The sequence below is a fragment of the Fringilla coelebs genome, assembly GCF_963513975.1.
Source record: "Fringilla coelebs genome assembly, chromosome: 6".
NCBI classification, from domain to species: Eukaryota; Metazoa; Chordata; class Aves; order Passeriformes; family Fringillidae; genus Fringilla; species Fringilla coelebs.
In genome coordinates, this window is record NC_140034.1 from 48,526,350 (window position 1) to 48,546,234 (window position 19,885).

The window sequence follows — 19,885 nt, forward strand, 5'->3', positions numbered from 1 at the left end:
TTGAGTTAGTGTGACTTGAAAAATAGAATTGATTTAGGTGGGTGGGAGTAGAACTGCATGGGGAGACAAAGCCCTATTAAGAAAAACAAGGAGACAGAAATAACAGTTTGTGGTTTATTTGGTGTTGTAGTTGGTACTACAGTTGAACAGTCACTGTCTTGTTGCACATAGAAACCGTAACATTTTTTTAAACATGCTCTGGAGACAGAACTTACAACTAGACTGATATAGTACACAAAAATAAGGTTCTCTAAGAAAAAAATACCCACAAAAATTCCAAAGCAGTGTTAGGAAAATACACTTGGACCTATTAACAGTGAAATATTTAAGCAATTCAGCTGGCAGAGAAGGTTGGTCAATTGGCTTGACAATCCTTTAACTTCAAGAAATGTCTTTGGTTTCACATTGTGTAGCAATTACTCCTTATTCCTTTGAACCAACATGAAACAAGATGAGGAAAAGGCAAAGGGTTTTTTAGGCAGTGCTGCTTTGAATGCTGGATTTGTCATACCACTTCACTGAACAAGACTGACTAGGTAATCTAGCTCTGGCTAAGGACATGGGTGTCTGTGAACAGGGAAAACCCTAGATTAGTTTCCTAATGCTATTTTCAGGAAACTCCATTGTTCAGATTTGAGCTTTGTGTGTGTTCTAGTTGAGATAATACATTGAAAGATTTGACTTACTTGGAAAGTGCAACGTAAGACAAACCACTAAACCCGTTAAACTGCTAAGACCCAAAAACTGCTCGGGCAGGTTTAAAACTGTAGTTCCTTCTGGATTGCCCACAGTGTGTCTGCACTCTTCCTTAATTTGTCCTCTTCCTCAGGTTTTAGGATCATCTTTACTACATCAGTGATGCCATTACTGCCCAGTACACAAGGAACACTTAGGAAGACGTCTTCTTTTATTCCATGCAAGCCCTGAAAGGTACATCAGCATTGTTAGGCTGTAATTTATATATCTCTGTATATTTCATAGAATATCTTATCAGGGAACCAAATTCAATTGAAATTAAACTAGAAAGTGTTTGCTGTTTTTCAGAATTCCAGACATACTTAATTCTCAGTAAGACAAAAATCAGGATAAAGGGGCTGCTCACCTTAACAATGGTAGAGATGGGGTGCACTCTTCTCAAATTCTTCATAATACTTTCAGCTAGGTCTCCCACAGAAAGGCCAATAGCCCAGGACGTGTACCCCTTCAGTTTGATCACCTCATAGGCACTGCAGAGACACAACAGTCATTAAAGAACAAGCACCATCAACTGAAGTGCTTTGAGTTTGTCAGAAAGGCTTTTGGAGGTCTCTGGATCAATTTGGAGGCATCCAAAGCTTGACTGATTTTCTGGAAGGACCAAAATGAACTCAGCAGTGAATAATTCTGTTTGCATTTCACACTAGTCCCCACAATTATACTGCAAGCCTCAAAGCTTAAGCTCTTCCCTAATACAAAGTTTACTAATCATGAAAACTTAATTATGTTGTTCCTTAAAATACTATTTTGTGTTCCATTATGTTTGCATCCTAACATTTGGGGCTACTGAGATATTCTAGATCCGGGTACTACAAAACAGAGATTTTTCAACTCTTCATTATTTGTTCTTGTGTTGAAATTTATAAAAAAGCCACACCAGTATTTACCTGTCCACAACCTGCTTATGGACCTCCTTCCAGTGTTCCTTGTCTCCATCAGTTCCCAAGTCTGGATGAAGAGCCTTCAGAGAGACGCCAGCAACATTCACTCCACTCCAGACAGGAACTGAGAGGTGCACATAGATTAATTAGCTCACAATATTCAGTCCTTCTCCAGTTAACAAGAGATCTAACTGGATTAATCTGCAACACATCACTTACAATTTACCTATGATCTTAAATATAGTATGACCTGTAAGGCCAGCCTAAATTGCAGCCTGAGAACCTAGGGGCACATCAACATTTATACAGGGTGTCAAAAAGTTTGAATACACCCTTGTTAATGTGAAATACTTGGGCAATATGAACTAAAATGACAGACACTGCATTTTGCAAAGCTTTCCCAAAGTGCACTGACTCCAAGTGCATTCTCGGTGGGTGTGCTGCTTGGGAAAGTAAAGGTTAAATAAGGAAAAAGTGCTTTCTCCTGTCCTCCAGACTTGCCTCTGCAATTCCTATATACAGTGATTAAGAGATGCCAGGAATGGCAGCTGAGTGACTGCCAGTATGTCTGGTGCAGATCTTTGAGAGGCCTTTGCAGAGAACCTTATCCTCCTGCTGCTTCAGTTTGGGTTTTTTTGGGAGTTACGTGAACAATCTAGCCTAAAAATGTTTAGCCAGTTCAGGTTACGGTAACGACCTTTTCCAAGCACAGTCATTCAGGTCAAATATAGATCATCTAGGGTTACTCTGTGCAGCAAATGACTTAAATCAGAACTTGCATTTTTAAGGTGCTGTAGTGCAAAGCTTTTGCAGCAATGTTTTGCTGTAGCTTTTCAAGGTGTCCCGGGCAGAAAGCACCAGGGAGTTCTGTGTAACAGCGAGCCTGATTTCACCCTTACCACTGGAATCTCCGTGCTCTCCAACGATCCATCCATGGCAGCTCAGGGGGTGGATTCCCAGCCTTTCTCCCATGAGGTGGCGGAAACGGGCAGAGTCCAGATTGCAGCCACTCCCAATAACACGGTTTTTGGGGAAGCCACTGATCTTCCAGGCCACATAGGTCAGAATATCCACTGTGAGGAGAACAGAGGCATAACAAGTGTCACTCTTGAGCAGACTAAAAATGAGGATGGTACCTTGCATTTATCTGTAAGCATTTTACCTGCATGCTAGTTTCAGGAACAGAGCACAAAGCAGCGCCCATGGCCAGGGACTGCAGTGGGCTAACATAATGACTGTTTAATATAACATAATGACTATTTTGAACAATCTCTCAGCTCTGCCTTTCTGCTATGCATGCAATTATCTAGTGACCGTAGTGTGCTCAAGATCACTCAGTCTGAAGACCCAAGTTTATTTCTCAGAAGACCAAACTGCTGAGCCTGGAAAGGGAAGATGACATTTTTTGCTATAGAGATACCATAGAATGGTTTGGGTTGAAAGGAGTGTTTAAAATCATTTCATTCCAACCTGCTGCCATGGACAGGGACACCTTCCACAAGACCAGGGTGCTCAAAGCTCCATCCAACCTGGCCATGACCATTTCCCAAAATGGGGCATCCAGAACTTCCCTGGGCCACCTGCTCCAATGTCTCACCACCTTCATAATAAAGAATTTCTTCCTTTTAGCTAATCTAGATCTATCTCTTCCAATTAAAGCAATTGCACCATGTCCTATCACTACATGCCCTTGTGAAAAGGCCACCTCTCTTTTAGGCCCCTTTAGGTACTGGAAGGTTCTCCAGGGTCTCCCCAGAGCCTTCTCTTCCCCAGCACAAGTATTTTCCAAAAGCCTGTGCACTAATGCCACCTTACTGAAGAAAGACTATTCTCTAAGCCAAATCCTCTTATGGCAGCACAAGACAAACCTGGGTTTGAGACAATAAGCAGCTTGCAGTCAGGACTGTATTTAACGACGTTGGGAATGATGAATTTGAAGATATTCACGTTGCGCTGGACCAAGTTAAGGCGGCTCTCTCCTTCTTGCTGCCGGGCACCAGCAGTGACAATGACCAGTTTGGAGTGTGCAGTCACACTGTAATCTGCAGACAAAAGGCTGTGTTAAACATGACCCCTCCTATACATGGCTCAGAACAGGAGTTCTCACTTCATTTCTGTACTGGGGTCTCAAATTCTCAAGTTTGAGGGTGCAGAATTCCCTGGTAATTGTTACTGTAGACTTTGCCTCTCTAGAAGATGGAATTTCATTTTAAGACAGTGGCTTTTGCCACAACATTGCAACAACATTAAGGCATGATGCTGTTGTAAAACACAGCTGCAGGCAGTGATACTTCTTGCTTCTCAGCCACAAATGGGACTGGGGATAGCTGTTGGGTAGCATTCAGGGTAAGTGCTGTGTAGAAGAGGAAGAAGGGTCTGCCCTTGTAACCTACTATCTGTAGGAGCTGTAATTAAGGTATGAGCTGGTTAAGCCTTTGCCCTGCTCAAGGCTGCCACTAAAAGTTATCAGAATTAAGCAGTAATGAGTTCAGGGGTTAATTTGTCATGAAATAAAAGTTCTCTAAGGTGCACAAGTACTTCAGAAATCCATCTTTCTGTACTGAGTAGTGAACCCTGAAGAAAATTCTTAGTTGGACTGGCCATAAGAAGGTATATTTAAAAATATCAGCTGAATACTGTATCCATGAGCTTTCCCACCAACCATTAGGGTGACAGGCTGTCCTCGTGAAGTGGCTGCCTCCATTTAGAAATAATGAGCACATGAGAGCCAGCTACTTGCCTTTGCCTGAGACGATCTTTGGAGTTTTAAGGAAGAGGCTGCCATGCTGGAGATCCAGCATCTCTCCTCTGAGCTTGTCCTCCACGACATCAACAAGGGCGAGTTCATCGGCCAAGTCCTACAAGAGACCAAGAGCAGTGGTGAGTTTCCTGCCTCTTTCAGCAAAGCCCCCAGTTTTCAAACTTTCAAAAGTTACAATTATTTTAAAAGCTACTTAAAAAATTTTGGTCATCTCTAACACTTCTTCCCAGAGTCCTTCAATTAGTCCCCTGGGATATCCACTTCCTTGAGTTTGCTTTATACTTTTCATAACCACATTCTGCATGGAATAGGAGTACAATTAAGCAGGACAATAGCAAAGAATAATTTAATAGTGATTCACATGCAACCTATTTGACAGTCAAGAAAAGCAAGCCTGATGTTAACCACAGCATTTTCAGTATGATAACTGAAGGCAGAAGACAAGTCATTCAGAGTGTCAAAGACCAATTTTTCCAGACCACACTGCAAAGAATCATTCCATTGCTCTGCTTAAGACAAAATAAATCCTCAGGTCTCAATCTCTTTGTATATTTTAAGTGTTAAGGGAATTCCTACTTAGAAGAAGTCTGCAAGTCCCACAAAGGTAAATGCAGCTCTTAAAATGATACATAAAGGACATTCTGCCTGATCCTGAGGCAAACTTTATCTACAAGAACTGCAGCTATTTGTTCTCTGTCAATAGCTTGAAGACTATTGCTTCATTTCAGGCCCAAAAAAGGACTGTATAACCAGAAGTTCATCTAATAAGGGTGACTACTTTTTTGGCCCTCTTTTAGGTCTCAGGTTCTTCTGGTACTTCCTCCCAAGCCTGACACTTACCTTCATGAGGATGCTGATGGCACAGGCCATTCCCACTGCACCCACGCCAACCACGCTGATCTTATTTTGAGCATGGCTCTCCTGTTTGTGGACAGAGTGGATGAGCTGATCCTTGAGAGACATGGTGCACTGCTGAAAGCAAAGAAACAGATCATTTCTCTAAGCTTTGGAGCTTTTACTGACACCAAAATATTTATATCCAGCAAGACAGACTTTATTCTAGGATGATAAGAAAATGGATGCAAAACAAATGAATAAAATGTTTGGCAATACTGTCTGTATGCCACAAAATGACTGCAAAACTGAATTAGTGGTGACAATCCTCTGTTCAAGCTTACCCTAGCTTTGCCTGAAATACAGCCTGAGGGGCATTGATTATATTACATAGCTGGTGGCACTCCAGCAGCAGCAGCAGAATGTTCTAAATGGCCATCCATATTACATTTAGGTACAGGAAGCCATTTTAGTACTTCTAAGCACAGCACAGTCTGGCACTCTCTGTTCTCTCACCCTGAAAAACTGGTATTCTGTGCCCTGAAGCCTTTCCAGAGCTCAAGTTGTGCAACACTTAGGCAAGCCCTTTTTTAGGGCAGTATGAGCCTCCACGTCAACTTCATGAATTTGTTTTGAAGTGAAACTGCAGAGTTTTGAATTAAAATGGCTGGAGTGTGGTGCTACCATCTCTCCCACCCTCACATTTTAGCTGCAGCTGCCCAGCATCCTGGTTAGTTGGGTTCTGAGAGCCAAGGGTGTGCAGAAATGGTACAAGGATGACAAAGGATTGTGCATTCATCCGTGTCTCTGCGTGCAAGCCACCACCAGGCTTTCCCAGGACATGGTGCTGCGCTGGGAGCTGCCCCGGGAGCAGCCTGAGGAGCCCAGGGCAGGAGCAGCTGCACAGACGGATGCAAGTACAGACACTGCACGACTCTAATGCTGAACAGGCAGTGACTCGTTCAGAGCATGAGAAGCCAAGCAGAAGGTAAGGACTGCAAATTTTGGGGCTGAGGGGAGGGCCAGGAAGCCAGCAGGGCCCATATTTAGGAAAAACCAACCAAGCTACGTCAGTGTTCCTGTGCAGGAGCCTCACGAAGCACGGCCATGCAATGCACTCTCCACGTGCCAAGTCCTCCCTTTGGCACTAAAAGCACTTCAAGGCTGATCAGAGCCACCCACTCAAGCAGCCTGTTAGACTTAGAAGTTTTTTTCTTTTTAAGAGTGCCATACCCCTTAAAGACACAAGTTAGGGGAGCGGTAGGTGGTCCACTAATGCTGTATTTGAAACGCGCCCTAAGCCCATCCTCAAGTCTCTTTGCAGGATCACTCCCTGGGGCCGCACGCACCGATTACGGGAAGCAAGCTAATCCACGGAGGCTCAAGGGCACGGAGGGAGGGGACGACTGGGGTTTGTGAGTGGAATCACGCCGGCTGGACTCCAGGGCTGTGCAGATTCCACTACGGCCGGGGGGACTCAGCGGAGCAGGCGGCGCGGAGCGGACTTTGTCCATTTGTCGCCGCCTGCTCCACCGCGTCCCCCCGGAGGTTTGCGGGACCAGCACCGCCTGCGATCCCCTTTCTCGCTCTCCCCTGCTCCTGCACCCCCGGCTCCCGCACCCATCCCCGCCCGCCACGGCGATGGCACCTACCGAGCGTCCTCACCCAAGCGCGGCTGTGACGGCGGGGCGGGGGAGGCGGCGGCCGCCGCCTTAAATACGGCCCGGGCGGCTGACGCGCGGCGGGCGGGCTGCGGCGGTGGGGACGTGCCCGCCGACACGTCGGGGTGGAGAGACGGAGAGGGAGGAGGGGGAAGGAGCAGCGGGAAGGAGATGGAGCGGAGAAGCGGAGGGAGGCGAGCGCAGGGAGCTGGGGCGGGGCCGAGGAGCTCAGCTATGCGTGCCCTGAGGGCTCCTGTGAGGGCCCTCGGCCGGGCAGGGTTCACTCTCTGCTGTTAGCCAGGATGAGTGAAAGCACACGCTCCGGCTCTGCAGAGTTTGTGGGAATTCGAGGCATTCCTGCCTTTGTTTCCCGCCCGGGCAGTGCCGGCCAGCCCTGTGCTCCTCCTCAGGCGTTTATGGCCATAGTTCCGGATGGGGCCCCTTGTCGGGTGGCTGAAAACCAGCTTCTAATGTCCATCTAAATCAACAGATGTTCGTGGGTTTTTGTTTACTTCCCCGTTCCTTGTAGTTAGGTATCCAATTCCCTCTCATTTGTTGTGTTAGGTTATATAAGCCAAACCTTTTGAGCCCTGCACGGTCATACAAGCGGTTCCCTGGCCATTGGGATATATGTTCTGCGGGACTTTCTCAATTTAAATGCTTTTTAAATGCTTTTTCTCCTGAAAGGGGCTGCTGCATGAAATGTCAGACGGCTGCCTCAAACACAACACTAATGTTTTCCTGAAGCTAGTGGAAATTCCATGACTGGACTCACACTGGTCAGTTTCAGTCACGCCAGGCTGTCAGTTTCCTGTCACCCTGCGGTTGGTTAGTAAAGCCAAATCCTTCTCCCGTTCACTTTTTTCTTTCTCAGACTCCCAACAAAAAGCAAAACCAGTTTTTTAAAAGTTTGTTTCCTGAATGCCTGAAGTTTTAATTTTATACTATTTTGTGGATCATCCTACAAAACTGGATTTTAGTAAATCCATGCTGCCTTTTATCCCTTTGTTATTCATTGAATAAGATGCTTTTAGTTAGATTCTCCTTTGCAAGTTTTTCTGAACAACTGCACAGACATCAAAATCACAGGCCCAAACTGCTTCCACCATGGCTTATTTCTTAGAACTTGCTGTTCTCTGGTCCTCTGGTAATGCCTTCAAGTAGGCAAATTTACTTAAAATCTTTTGCATTTGTGCATGTCAGGGTTCTGGAATTGAGAATGCCTGGCTCCTCCAGCTGGACAACAGCAAACTCAGTGAGTTTTGCTCACCATCTCTGAGTTGTGTTCATTTATTATCTTTCACCCACTCCTGCTTTCTCCTTCTTCTGTTAGACATCCTGTCCTTACCCCATGGATTATTATGTTCCTCCTTCCTGAAAATCAGGTAAGTATTAATTTAATCTTGAGTGACTAGCTGTGTTACCTTTATTTTCTCGTTCTTGTTTTTACAGTAATCATTTTTTTCTTCCTTTAAAAAAATTTATTGTAGTTGTGGTACCTTTACAACCTTTGAGTTTAATTTCCTTTCAGGATTCTGACTCTAACTGATTTTTGGCCACATCTCTCCTCAGCTCCTAGGATGTGCTTGAGTTCCTTTTGAGGTGCTTATCTTGCTGTGGCATGCCTGGTCACACACCATCCCAGTGACAATTGCCTTCTGCTGAGATGATCTGACTGCAGTGGTAACCCAAAGCCTCACCATTTATTTGACAGCTCATTGGCAAAATAACAAAAACAAAAAATACTGGGGAGAGCACATCTTAAAGCATAGAATTTGTGTAGATTTGTATGAAACGAGACAGAAAAATACAAAATTCTGCTTATTATAAAGACCAGCACCTCCAGCAAAGGAGGTTAAATATACATATTTATACAGAAATATGTATTTTGGTTGCACTAGATGTGCTCTGTTCCTTGCTGCTGCTGGAGGAAGGAGCAATGCTTGTGGGATGTGCCGTTTCAAAGACTGGTCACTGAGGAAGGGAAGTGTGGGTAGATGCTGAGCTTGCCCAAAGCCAAATGAATGCAGGGTGAAAAGGAAACATAGTTCTGTCATTCTGCATTGTTCTGAGTTCACTGAGCATCTTGTTCTGTCAGAAGCCTCAAGGATGGATTAGGAAATTTAGTTCTGCATCCCAGGAATCTGTATTTACAGTGGCTCTGTATGAATGGGACTGAACATCTCATCCAGGTTTGAGTTACAGACATCTGGCAGGACAGAAAATGAACTTCTGACAGGAATTAAGACCAATAAGAAATATTTTTGCCTATAAAAACTTTTACTTCTAAAGAGTTTAAATGCAAGATAGGAAGCTTCTATGACAATACTGGCTGAATAGAATAATAAGCATTTTAAAATGGGTAACTAATGTAAAGCAAGTGGTATTTTACTACTAACAGTGAGACCCCAACTCCTAAGAGAAGATTATTGGTATTGTAAGATTCTTCTTAGGCTGTGGCTCAGACAAAATGAACTTGGACATGGTTTTCAGGGTGTAAGTTCCATTAACATCTTCTTCACTTGCCTTCACTTGTGGTTGTGTTCCTTATTACTGAGAAGAGAACCAAGAATGAATTGCTGTTATCTATAAGGCATCAGGTTGTCCTTGTCTCTTTGGTGCCTATTCAGATACCAGGGGTCCTACTTTTAGTAGAGCAGGCCAAAGAAAACCAACTGGGATGTTCCAAGACCATCCTGGTCCAGTGTGTCCTCAGTGATGATGATAAGCAGATTAGAACTCTTTTTTAAATTAAAAAATAGAGTCAGCTTTTAATATGCCAGTGCTCATTCACCTTTTAACTTATCTCAGTTACAGAACTGAGAAGGCAGCTGCAATGGCCAAATTTTCCCTTTTATGTGGCCTTTGTGATCTTATTATCAGCAGTAGATGCTCAGGAGGAAAGCAGTCATCTGGCATGATTGACATTGATTTTCTGCCTCAGAGAGCTTCAATGAGAGAAGGCTCAGAACTGCACAAACAGAACAGGCTGAGCAAATTACAGGCATTTTTTTCTTGCACTTGGAAGATGGAGGCCAGGTCTGTTTTGATTTCCTGTAAGTGATTGATTGTGGGGATGGGTTGATTTATCTCACATGTGTACATAAGAAGTTTTATTCTTCCTGTTCTTTCTCCACTGCTGCCTTTTATCGTGGTGGCAGGAGGTGGTGTTGATGGAGTGATGGGAATGCCAGAAATGTGACAGTATCTCTCCAGGGAAGCTTGACCCTTCCTCAGCCTGCTTGCCCTCCTTTTCATATTAGTTTTCACAGGTTAAACATGAATAATAAAGCAATGGAAGTTGCTGAATGTAGAAACATTAATATTTTTATTCTAGGACTTAGAAGCAGAGCCTTTCCACTGGCCTCAGGTGGCATTTGATCAGGATCTGAGTAATAACAGATGGAAACAAATGCCGCATTCTTATTAAACAACGTGTTTGCCTTCAAACTATGAGATACCATTAGACCATTGTCACAAAAATAAAGTCCAGAGAGAGTTAAACAAGGGGAGTTCAATGTGTACATTTTTATATTTCCAGTAAAACACAAAATGTTAATAAATTTCTCTCCATTTTGCTAGTATACAAGAGGGTTTACACGGTGACATTTAATTTCTGCTCTCTCCATTTGCTCAGGTCCTGGTGCATGACAGACTGAGTCAAATCTGATGGTGCTGCAGGGGTGAACAGGGACACCAAACCAGGACCTGCAGGTTTGCTGAGTGACCTACAGCTCAGCTGGGAGGTTATCAGTAACCCAAAGCTACCGGGGATGCTGACCAGCCCTGGAAAGGTCAGTGGCATTTCTACCTGAGACATGAGGCTTAATTTGCCCTTAAAAATCCTAGGGGCTATTCCATTTATGATCAGTCCGGCCTTTGCTCTGACATCATCAGGGGCTCTGCTTTCACACGGTGTCAGTGTGTGAGGGAGCCTGGCACTACACATAGCTACATCATGTTCCAGTCCTGTCTTTCCCTTTGATTTATTCTGAGACCTGAACAATTTCCTCCAGCTTTAATAGCTTTTCTCCTTTGTAAAGTGTGAAGGTGTTTTATGTACCAACCTGATGGTGGTACTGCAGAGATTTGTTAATTATGAAACATTTCAGCATGAAATATAAAGCAGCATGAAATTGATGGTTAGTATTTTTCTGAACTAGACAGGCTCAGACTCCAAAGTGGAACTTGACACCAAAAGTTCATAGGGCCAGAATTCTTGCATTATTCTTTTGAAATACTTACCAGGGAAAGATACAAGAGTTAGTTCATACTCCATAAAAATCTGTATTTGGTGTTGCTCCAATTTAGTCGGTATAGCCACATCAAACTGTTTGAACTGATCTCCTAAGAAAACTAGAAGCTGAAAGATGACTTTCATCCTGGCTTGCACTAACAAGTATCTCTGCACAGAACTGATTAGCCATGATCCGTACACCTCTGGGTTCCTCTCCTTAGCTGCTCCCATGCACATCTGAGGATGCTGCTGTTACAGACATCCAGGGCTTTGCTGCTTCATGCCCGTTTTCTTTGCACTGTCATTGTGGGGAAGGGGAGGGGCTAGCTGATGCAATTCTTATTTCCTGGTGTTTACGGCTCTGTGTCTCTGCAACCTATTTTTAAATGTGCAGGAGGGGAATAAATATGGAGAGCTGTGTAAGTAAGAGTCAATTTCTGGAACACCCAGACTTCCACAATGTTTTTTTTTTGTCAGTTGTCTGGTTTGATTGCAAATTACTTTCTAGCTGACATCTTTCAATACCCAGAACTTCCAAGTTACACCAGTTTTTCTTTTCCCCTTAAGAGGTTGGTTATGTTTGCAAGCACAGCTGCAGTGGATTATTAATTCAATATAAAGCTAGATCAAACTGTGGTTTTTTGCAATGGCTTCCTAAATCAACAGTCTAGGTAGCTGGACTAAGTAGAACATGTGATTTTGTCTTGTTTCTCTAAGGAAATGAATTTATTCATGAAAGCATGAGTCACCATGCAAGATTCCAAGCCAAACCCATTCCCTTGATGCAACTCTGGAATCTTACTCATTTACTTAGGAACTGCAGGAAATAGGATGCTCTGATAAGTGACATGCACTTGACTACACAATACTGCCTTCCTTTAGGACAGAGGCACTTTTCCAGCATTTCAGACCTTATGTATCTGGTTGATGCTCTGTGTGATAGCAGATTATGCATTCTCTCTCAACCAAAAATCAAAAAGTTGGTGTCCAAACTTTCATTTCTGTTAATCAGAACTCCAAGTGACATTGCTGGAAAGTCAGCCTCCTATGGGGAAGAAATTGCTGGGCCATGCCAACCACTGCAGGAAGCTGAGAGCACTTCTCAGCATTACAGACACACTGACTTGGTAGATAAACCTATACAATAAATTATTATCCCTTATTGGAGGAGGAAGATGAAGTTTAACTTGCAGTTCAACAGAATTACAGCAACAGAATGGAGATAGGCAACCAGGTGCTTTCATTTTGGGTCCCACACTTGGGCCACCTCTGAGTTCCTTAAAGAGCTGCAGCTGGGCTGGCTGAGCCTAAGGGTAGCAGGCTTGAGGGGTGATGTTGGCTTGTGTTGCAGACCTCAATTCTTCTGCTCATCTCAGAGGGGAAAAATAGCTTCACTGTTTCTACACAAGGTATTCTTTTAAATATTTGGTTTTGGTGGTGGTCGTAGTGGTTGTAGCAGCTCTGTAGGTAGATTCAGAGCCCTTGGCAAAAGACATGACTGTGGCATGCAGGTACTGTCCTGAGGGATTGGATTACTAGGCAGAGTTTTAAATGCAGTTTATATCCTGTGTGCTAATAGCAGAGCCCTGTTGTCGTATGTATGTTCAAAGTGTGGCTTGTCAGAAAGGAAAGAGTGATTTCTTCTCCTTTCCAGGAAAGAGTTGCTTTGTAGTCCAAATTTCCTTCCACACCTTTTTAATTTTAAGTGCCTGTGTTTCTTAATTGAAGCACGATATGTTGCACCATGATTCAGTACCAAAGGTCTGAACTATGGCAGCAATTCCAAGGAAAAATGAAGATGGAGAGAGAGGTGCAGCCTCAGTTACTAAAGGGCAATGGTCTTTTGACCCAGCTTGATTGTGCAGCTGTAGTGAGATCATTAATACACTTCAGGCAGGCACCAAGCTGAACGTCTGTATTGGGAGCACAGGCACTGTAAAGGCACACAGCAGAAAGAGCTCATCAGCTAAAGAGGCAGAATGAACCAGGGGGGTGAAAGTGGTAAAGCAGAGCAATTGCCAAATATGGTTCTTGACTTGGCATGCTGTGTTTTCCAAAAATATTACACAAATACCAATCCTTATCTCCATTGATTAATTCAGGGGTTTTATTTATACTCAAGTTTTAAATAGAAAATGAAAGGTTGCTGTTTGCCTATGGACTGCCAATGAATCAATTTCACAATGCTATTATGCTAAGTGTGGCATTTCTGACTTGTGTTCCCTCTGTGCCTGTATTTGGATTAAATTGCACAAATGTTTAGCAAACATTTGCAGGGCACGACCTCATTGTTTTGCAAATATGGTGAGCCTTCTTTAAGGGGGAGAATATTATCGAAGGGAGGGAGAAAGGAAGCATGACTTTTAGCTCTTGTGGGGAAATCCTGGTACTTACAGGGCCTCGTGGTTCTCTGAGTTGAGCCCTATAGTAAGAGGAGCAGCATGCCTGTGTCCTAAGTGCAAGGTACAAGCATTTCTCACTGGCCACCTCAACCCTGTGTTGTTTTTCTCATGGCTCTATGCAAAATCAGTTTTATTCCTAAACCTTATGCAATTCTGGCTTTAAGAAGCAGTATCTCAGTTCAGGAGCCCTTTAAGAGATGCCATGTGATGAAAATGCGAGAGGCTGGGAGAGAGTATTGTGTGTTCTCGTGTGTGTGTGTGTGTGTGTGTACAGAGCTGGATTTCTGGAGGCTGGGTCTCCTGAACAGTTCACTCCCCTTATATTCTCCACGTCTTTTCTGCTAGTTGTACAGCTTTTCTGCTTCATGCATCCTATAGGCTGTCTGTTTGTGTGATATTTTATTTAATGCTGTGATGTCAGAAGGGAAAAGATGGCTGCATGCTTTATCTTTTGCTCACTGTGTGAGGGCAAACAGGGTCGGGAGTGGCACCAGGGCTGTGCAGTCCCCAGGGTCAGCATTAACTCCCTGCCTCATGAGGAGCCTTTGGGCAGCTGCTGGGCAGTGGGGCTCACCCATCACTTCACTCTCAGCCACTGGACTGCAATGTTTGCAGTCTGGGCAGTGCCAGTTTGCAAAAATGTCAGCATTAGAATTTGAGAGACACAGGACAGACCAGAGGCCAGGTTTCTGGCTGCTGGCATGTGATGTGGTGTATTCATGTGCTCTGACAGATGGAACCAGGACTGTTGCTTTCTTTATGCAGTATCATTCTGTGCCTGTTTGGCTGCTAACCCAGTGTTCCTCATTTTTGAATCTCATTAAGTCTTTGGGGGTACATATTTTGAAAAGAAATCTGTTTCAATCTGAAACTTTTGGAGCTGCTTCTTCTCCCGGTTTGGACTTGAAAAGTGAAGTTGGTTAAAGGCTGTGGTACTCAATAAATTTTGGAAAATTTTGGATTAAGGATATGTCTTTAGTGTTCTGTTTGTATGTTTAGGTGTAATTGTAAGCATGCATTCTTTGGGTAATAATCTTAGGCTTCCAGCCTCTTTTAAAATGTGCTCCTTTGCAAACAACATCTGGGGATTTGGTGCCAGTAGTGTGTTAGGTTATGGAGAGAATTAAAATATTTTTAAAAAAATATCTCTGCAATGTTTTATGTCTCCTAGGCAGAAGTTACTGAGGGGCAGTTAGTTCGGTGCATGACGCCTCTAAGGGTTCTTAGGCGTATAAGAGCAGCCAAAAATAGCTCCTTGGAAGGTCAGGGAAGGCATCTTTTCTGCATGTGGGTAGCTTTATTTTTCTATCCTGAAACATCTATATGCCTTAAGGAAAGCAAGAAAGAAGGGATGGCAAGAAAATATCATCAGAATAGGCTTGGAGGGCAGCCAGAGTTTGTGTCGTATGTTCCTATGTTCATGAGGCCCTGCCAGCCTTGGAGTTTGGTTTGAATTGGAGAATGCCTGCATTAACTTCTAAACCATGTTTCAGGGACAGAGTGGCCAAATAAAGCCTGGATTCAGTCTCTTCCATGGGTGAACAGCAGTAGGTGGGATCCTTATGTTTTAAAGTGGAGCCATAGGCTCACATCCAAGTGGTTTTAAGCTTCTGACTGACCCTGGAGCCTGGAAGAAATTTCAGCTGGTCACACTGAGTGTTCTCTTTGGTCTGATGTCTGCATGCTGAGACAGAGTTTACGAGAAGCAAATCCCGAAGTCGGAGTCACCGCAGAGCACGTTAATTATTGAATAGGCAAGGGCTAATGGGAGAGGGAAAGGCTCTGTCCTGCTCTGGGTATTAATCTCCTCCCCCGCCCCTTCCTGCCCAAATCCTCCTGGTTAATCAGGTTATGTTTGCCCTATTTCTCTTGGGAAGCAAGCAGAATGCATGTTGCTACAAATGGAGGAAGGGAAGGGAAAGAGGAGAAGGGCATGCAGGAAGCAAGAGTGGGTAGAGAATGCTTCAGAAATGGAAGCCTCACTCTGACAGGGTTCCCAAGCTCCCAGCAGGACACCTCCATGTCTCTGTGCCCTGTCACACTTGCTGACATGCATGATCTCACATCCCAGGCCGTGTGCCAAAGGACAGTGAAGGGGAACTTGTCTGCCTGTGCTCAGCCTGGAGGTGCTGGTGGTCTCTGTGGCCAACAGCTCCCTTCCCCAGCACCCACCCACAGCCTGTTTCAGCTGAGAGCCCCTGGGGGAGAAGCTGATGTCCCTGAGGGGAGTAGCTGATGTTCCTGCAGAGCTCGGGCTGCCTGCCATTAGCCTGAAGTCTAGGGGGTTAATCCTGGGGAGGCACAGTGTGTGCTGCAGGCTTCTGGACTGTGACACAGCCTTTCATTCTGGCTGCACTCATCCCCTCGGGCATGTGGCTGCCAGCCACAAGAAAATAGCATAGATGGACCCACCAAAGTAAGATGCAACTATGATAAGTAGGGAGCTGGCACAGACACAGAGGGCACTGCTGACCTCTCTCCTAGTGAATCTAAGTTTTCTCTTAGTCTGGAAGTCCTGGAGTTTAGCTGTGAGTTATGATGAGGGTAGTTCTTCATATGGGTTTGTGCCTCAGAAATGCTCTTATCTGCTCTCCTGACTGAGAAACTGAGGTCCAAAGCTCTTCTGTGCCCAGTGTCAAAACCCAAAGCTTGCAGCTGAAACTGTTCCAAGAATGTGCAAAATTCCTTATTCTGAAGTCTGGGTCTGATTAGCCTTAGGAGAACAAGGTAAATCTTGATGGAAGAATGATATGCAGTGACTTGAGTGATTTTGGGACTGTGGCAGATAATTCAGAAGTATGTAGAGCTGCAGGTCTGTATGTGCATTCTGTGTCTTAAGGTGAATTTATCCAAAAGCCCAAAGGCAAGCCTTTCTAGACCAAATGACAAAGCTTCAGGAAGTTTATATGTCACCCTCTGGTCCTGGATCAGGATCAGCTGAATGTCAGACCATGCTAGCATTTCACTAGTGCCAGGAAGTGCCAAGTCACACAAACATTGCCAAATTCAATTTTGATAAGAAAACGTGTGCTAATGTCTTTACAAACACTTCGATGGATGAGGGTGTGGGTGTTAATGTCTTTGAAGTGAGTTTTAATGTTTCTCCCAACTTGAAGCCTTTGTTACAGGCTGAAATAGACAAATGGGTCTGCACAAGCCTGAGTTTCTGATTTTTGAAGGAAAATGACACGTTCAAGGGGGTACATGTGGTAGGCAGTTCGGGAAGCCTGTACCTCCCTAGTGCCTCAGCCAGCAGGGAAAGGAAGAGGGCAACAGGCGGCTGGGAAGGAGGCTGTGGGAGAGGGCAAAGGAGGCTGTGTCCTCCAAAACCTTGTGAGAGAAACACCACGGAAGTATGCCCCAGTGGACACTCTGTCCCTTCATTGGGATGAAGTTGTAGGACTCCTCTGTCTCCTTTATGGACGCTGACTTTTCATAGCATGATTTTTCTGCAGTTTTGTGTTCTGGCTTCTTTGCTTGGATCATGGTGCACTGTTTCTTTGAGAGACATGGACAATTAGAGCAGGTTTTAGCACCTCTCCTCGTTCACAGCACGTATCAGAAACATTTCTGTAGCTCTAAACCTGGTGAGTGCTCTAAGGCGTTCTTCTCAAAGCGTAAACATTGGCAGATGCGAACCTGAGCCAGTAAATCCTGGAGCTGTAACAGGTTCTCACGATTCCACGTGTTCCCCAGCACAGAGCATCACCAACTGGGTGGCCACAGACCCTGCAAGAATGAAGACAGGCAGGAAATGAACCTCCAGAAACCATTCCTTGGCAGCAGAGGGCTGTGCTGAAAGGAAGGCAGAGCAGCCCTGAGCTGTGGCAGGGACACAGGTGCCTCCAAGCCGTGCGGGAATCCCAGCAGCCTTGTTGCCGTGGCGCGGTGCTGCTGGAAGTGTCTGCTGGGCTCTTGTTGATGCCTCCATGGCCATGGGCTGGTTGCACATGGCTGCGGGACCAGCCAGCAGCTCTGGTGGTTTTGCTGTGCTTGGGCATCCTCTGTGCATCCCTTTTCCAGCTCTGTGGAGGAGCTGGGGCGCGGTGCTGCAGGCTGGTTTCACCGCAGCGGGCCCGCAGCATCCCCGGCCCGCAGGAGCAGCAGGCAGCGAGGGGAAAGTGCTGATCCACCTTGAGCGGCTTTGGATGGATCGGCGGCGGGCAGGAGCCTGCCCCGGCAGCCTGTGCGTGGGAGGGCTGCCGGAGCAGATGGTCGGCATTCCCAGAGCTGCGGGGCTGTGTGCTGGCTGGAGGAGGATGGGCGCAGCGTGGCAGCCTGCAGGCTCACCCAAACACACAGGAGGCTGTGCTGGAAGTGGCTGAACTACAGCATGATCCAAAGAGCACATCTCATTAATTTTCTAGGCTTTTTCTACTCCTCTTTGATACTGACAGGTAAAAGGCTGTCAGTTGCACAAATATATGCCTAAATCTCCTTTTCTCCTCTACCTCCCCCACTAGGCTCATACAATTACATGACTTCCTTAAAAATCAGAATTTGCCGTCTGGTGTGCTTCTAATTGCCTTTCTGTCTTCTAAAACCTGAATTTCTGTTTCCAAGAATCTTTTTTATAAGTGGGGAACTGTTTGTTTGTTCACCAAGTCCCAGGACTCCAGAAAGCAGAGCTGTAAGGACAGCTGCAGCAGTGGCTCAGCCCTGGTAGCACTGAAAGGAAGCAGAGAGGAAAAAGCCTGCACTGAAAGGGTGAGCCAGGAGGCAGGGCTGAAACAGTGGCCCCATTGTTTGGCTTCTGCTGGAGCGCAAGGATGTGGCTGCGTGTCCCAGGGAGCAGTGTGTTACAAATACATGGTTCGTGGTGTGCACACCAATCAAATCACAAGGTAATTGCTTAATAGAGCTGTGCAAGTAGTGGAGGTTGTGAAATAGGTGTAACAAAAAGAAAAATCAACTCTCTGAAGTTCTACGCTCCGCTCGTATGATCTGGTTTTAGGAGAGAAAGAAACAGGAAGTTTAGAGATGAAGAAATCATTATCTTGCTGATAGTGAATTTTGATAGGGGCTGTGGCTATACTTCTTTCTGTTTCCAAACAGTGAAGTTTTTAACCACTTAAAACTCTAGGTATCTAATGTATTGAAGGTCTGATTTTGCAGAAAATACTGGTGCAAAACATCTCTTAAAGTCAGGGCACTAAAAAACAAAAGTAGAAATCTTTAGGACCATTGATACAATACCAGGGGATGAATTTGATCCACAGAGTTCTTCACAAGATCCATAGAGCTGGAGGTCCTTAGCAAATAAAAATATAATTATTTTAATCTAAAATTTCTCATTGCCATGCTGTTCTGCTGAACACATGACATGGGATTTGGAGATGTGGAATAAAATGTTAGAATTTTAAAATGTTACATATATTAATATGTCAGTTCTTACGTGCAGTTTCATATATCTTGCAGAGATTGAGTTCTTGGAAATTGGATACTTCATGTCTGGACAGTGCTTCCTTTAAATACAGCCTTTTTAAGCTGTGGCACACTTTCTCTGAAATTTATTGTCCCCAGATTGACTTAATCTGTCTGGAAACCTCAAGCAGAGTGATAAGCTCTTTATTTCATATAAAATCTTGAATGTGGGTGTGTGATCAAGTTGGTAGATGCTTAATATTGGCCAATGTATTAAATAGTTTGTTGCATTTCTAGTACTTCAAATTGTGCTTATAGAGCTTACCTGTGATAAAGCAGATTTGAGAAACTCTTTGTGTCTTTTCCTATGATTTCTGTCCTTTTGAGAGAGGATATAACATCTAGCTTCTCTGAAATGAGTATAATCACTGCCATCTCCTTCTGACAAAGAAATACAAAAACCAAAACACGTTTCCCAGTAAGTTTTGATAGCCTGCCCAAGTTACCTGAAAAGACCTGTTATTTCAACCTTGTAACTGGACTAAAGATGTTATTAAGGACCTGCTGTAAAAATAGTTGTGCAAGGCCTTTAATATGAAAATTAGTTTGAACTTTGTGCTGGTCCCATTTCCTGACTCTATGTAAATTGCCATTATTACGTGCAAGTAATGGACAGGATAAAACCAACATATCCAAAAGTAAGGTCAACCCCTGGACTCTGGACTGCTTGATGTAGTGTTTCCACAGATGGAAAAAATACTTCAGGGTTAAAGATTTGCCTTTGCAATCCTTCTGTAAACTGTAAACTGTATGCACTAAACTGAGCTTGGGGGCTGGCCTGCGTGTTGCTTTTTTGTTCATGTAGCTGTGGCACTTCTACCAGGGTTCTTTTTATAGTCAACCAAGAGAAGTCATTCCATGTATTCTTCCTTGGGAAGAGCTGAAATTGGTTTTTCTTCCCCTTAGATGGGTTTTCAACCACTGTCATT

The 19,885-nt window shown here is 44.5% G+C and overlaps 1 protein-coding gene across 2 annotated transcripts; it reads right to left on the reverse strand.

Annotated features, from left to right (window-relative positions):
• Positions 1-108: 108 nt before the first annotated feature.
• On the reverse strand, positions 109-7,037 carry LOC311155242 (L-lactate dehydrogenase A chain). Of its 2 annotated transcripts, none has more exons than XM_084208249.1 (8): positions 6,885-7,037; positions 5,239-5,370; positions 4,378-4,495; positions 3,506-3,679; positions 2,537-2,710; positions 1,644-1,761; positions 1,103-1,226; positions 109-923 (listed from the first exon to the last, which is right to left on the reverse strand). In XM_084208249.1, exons 2-8 carry the CDS (start codon positions 5,359-5,361, stop codon positions 759-761), a joined length of 996 nt encoding a protein of 331 aa, XP_084064375.1. In that variant the 5' UTR covers positions 5,362-5,370; positions 6,885-7,037; the 3' UTR covers positions 109-758. The 2 variants fall into 2 exon arrangements, with proteins under 2 accessions (XP_084064375.1, XP_084064376.1); XM_084208250.1 differs by having other exon boundaries at positions 5,239-5,367; positions 6,885-7,029.
• Positions 7,038-19,885: the final 12,848 nt, after the last annotated feature.

Excerpts from the sequence above, each read along its gene's own strand:
- LOC311155242 (XM_084208249.1), bottom strand. The coding sequence starts at position 5,361 with ATGTCTCTCAAGGATCAGCTCATCCACTCTGTCCACAAACAGGAGAGC. Across the intron at positions 4,496-5,238 it reads CCATCAGCATCCTCATGAAG|GACTTGGCCGATGAACTCGC; the intron begins GTAAGTGTCAGG and ends GGTCTCTTGTAG. Across the intron at positions 1,227-1,643 it reads CATAAGCAGGTTGTGGACAG|TGCCTATGAGGTGATCAAAC; the intron begins GTAAATACTGGT and ends GTGTCTCTGCAG.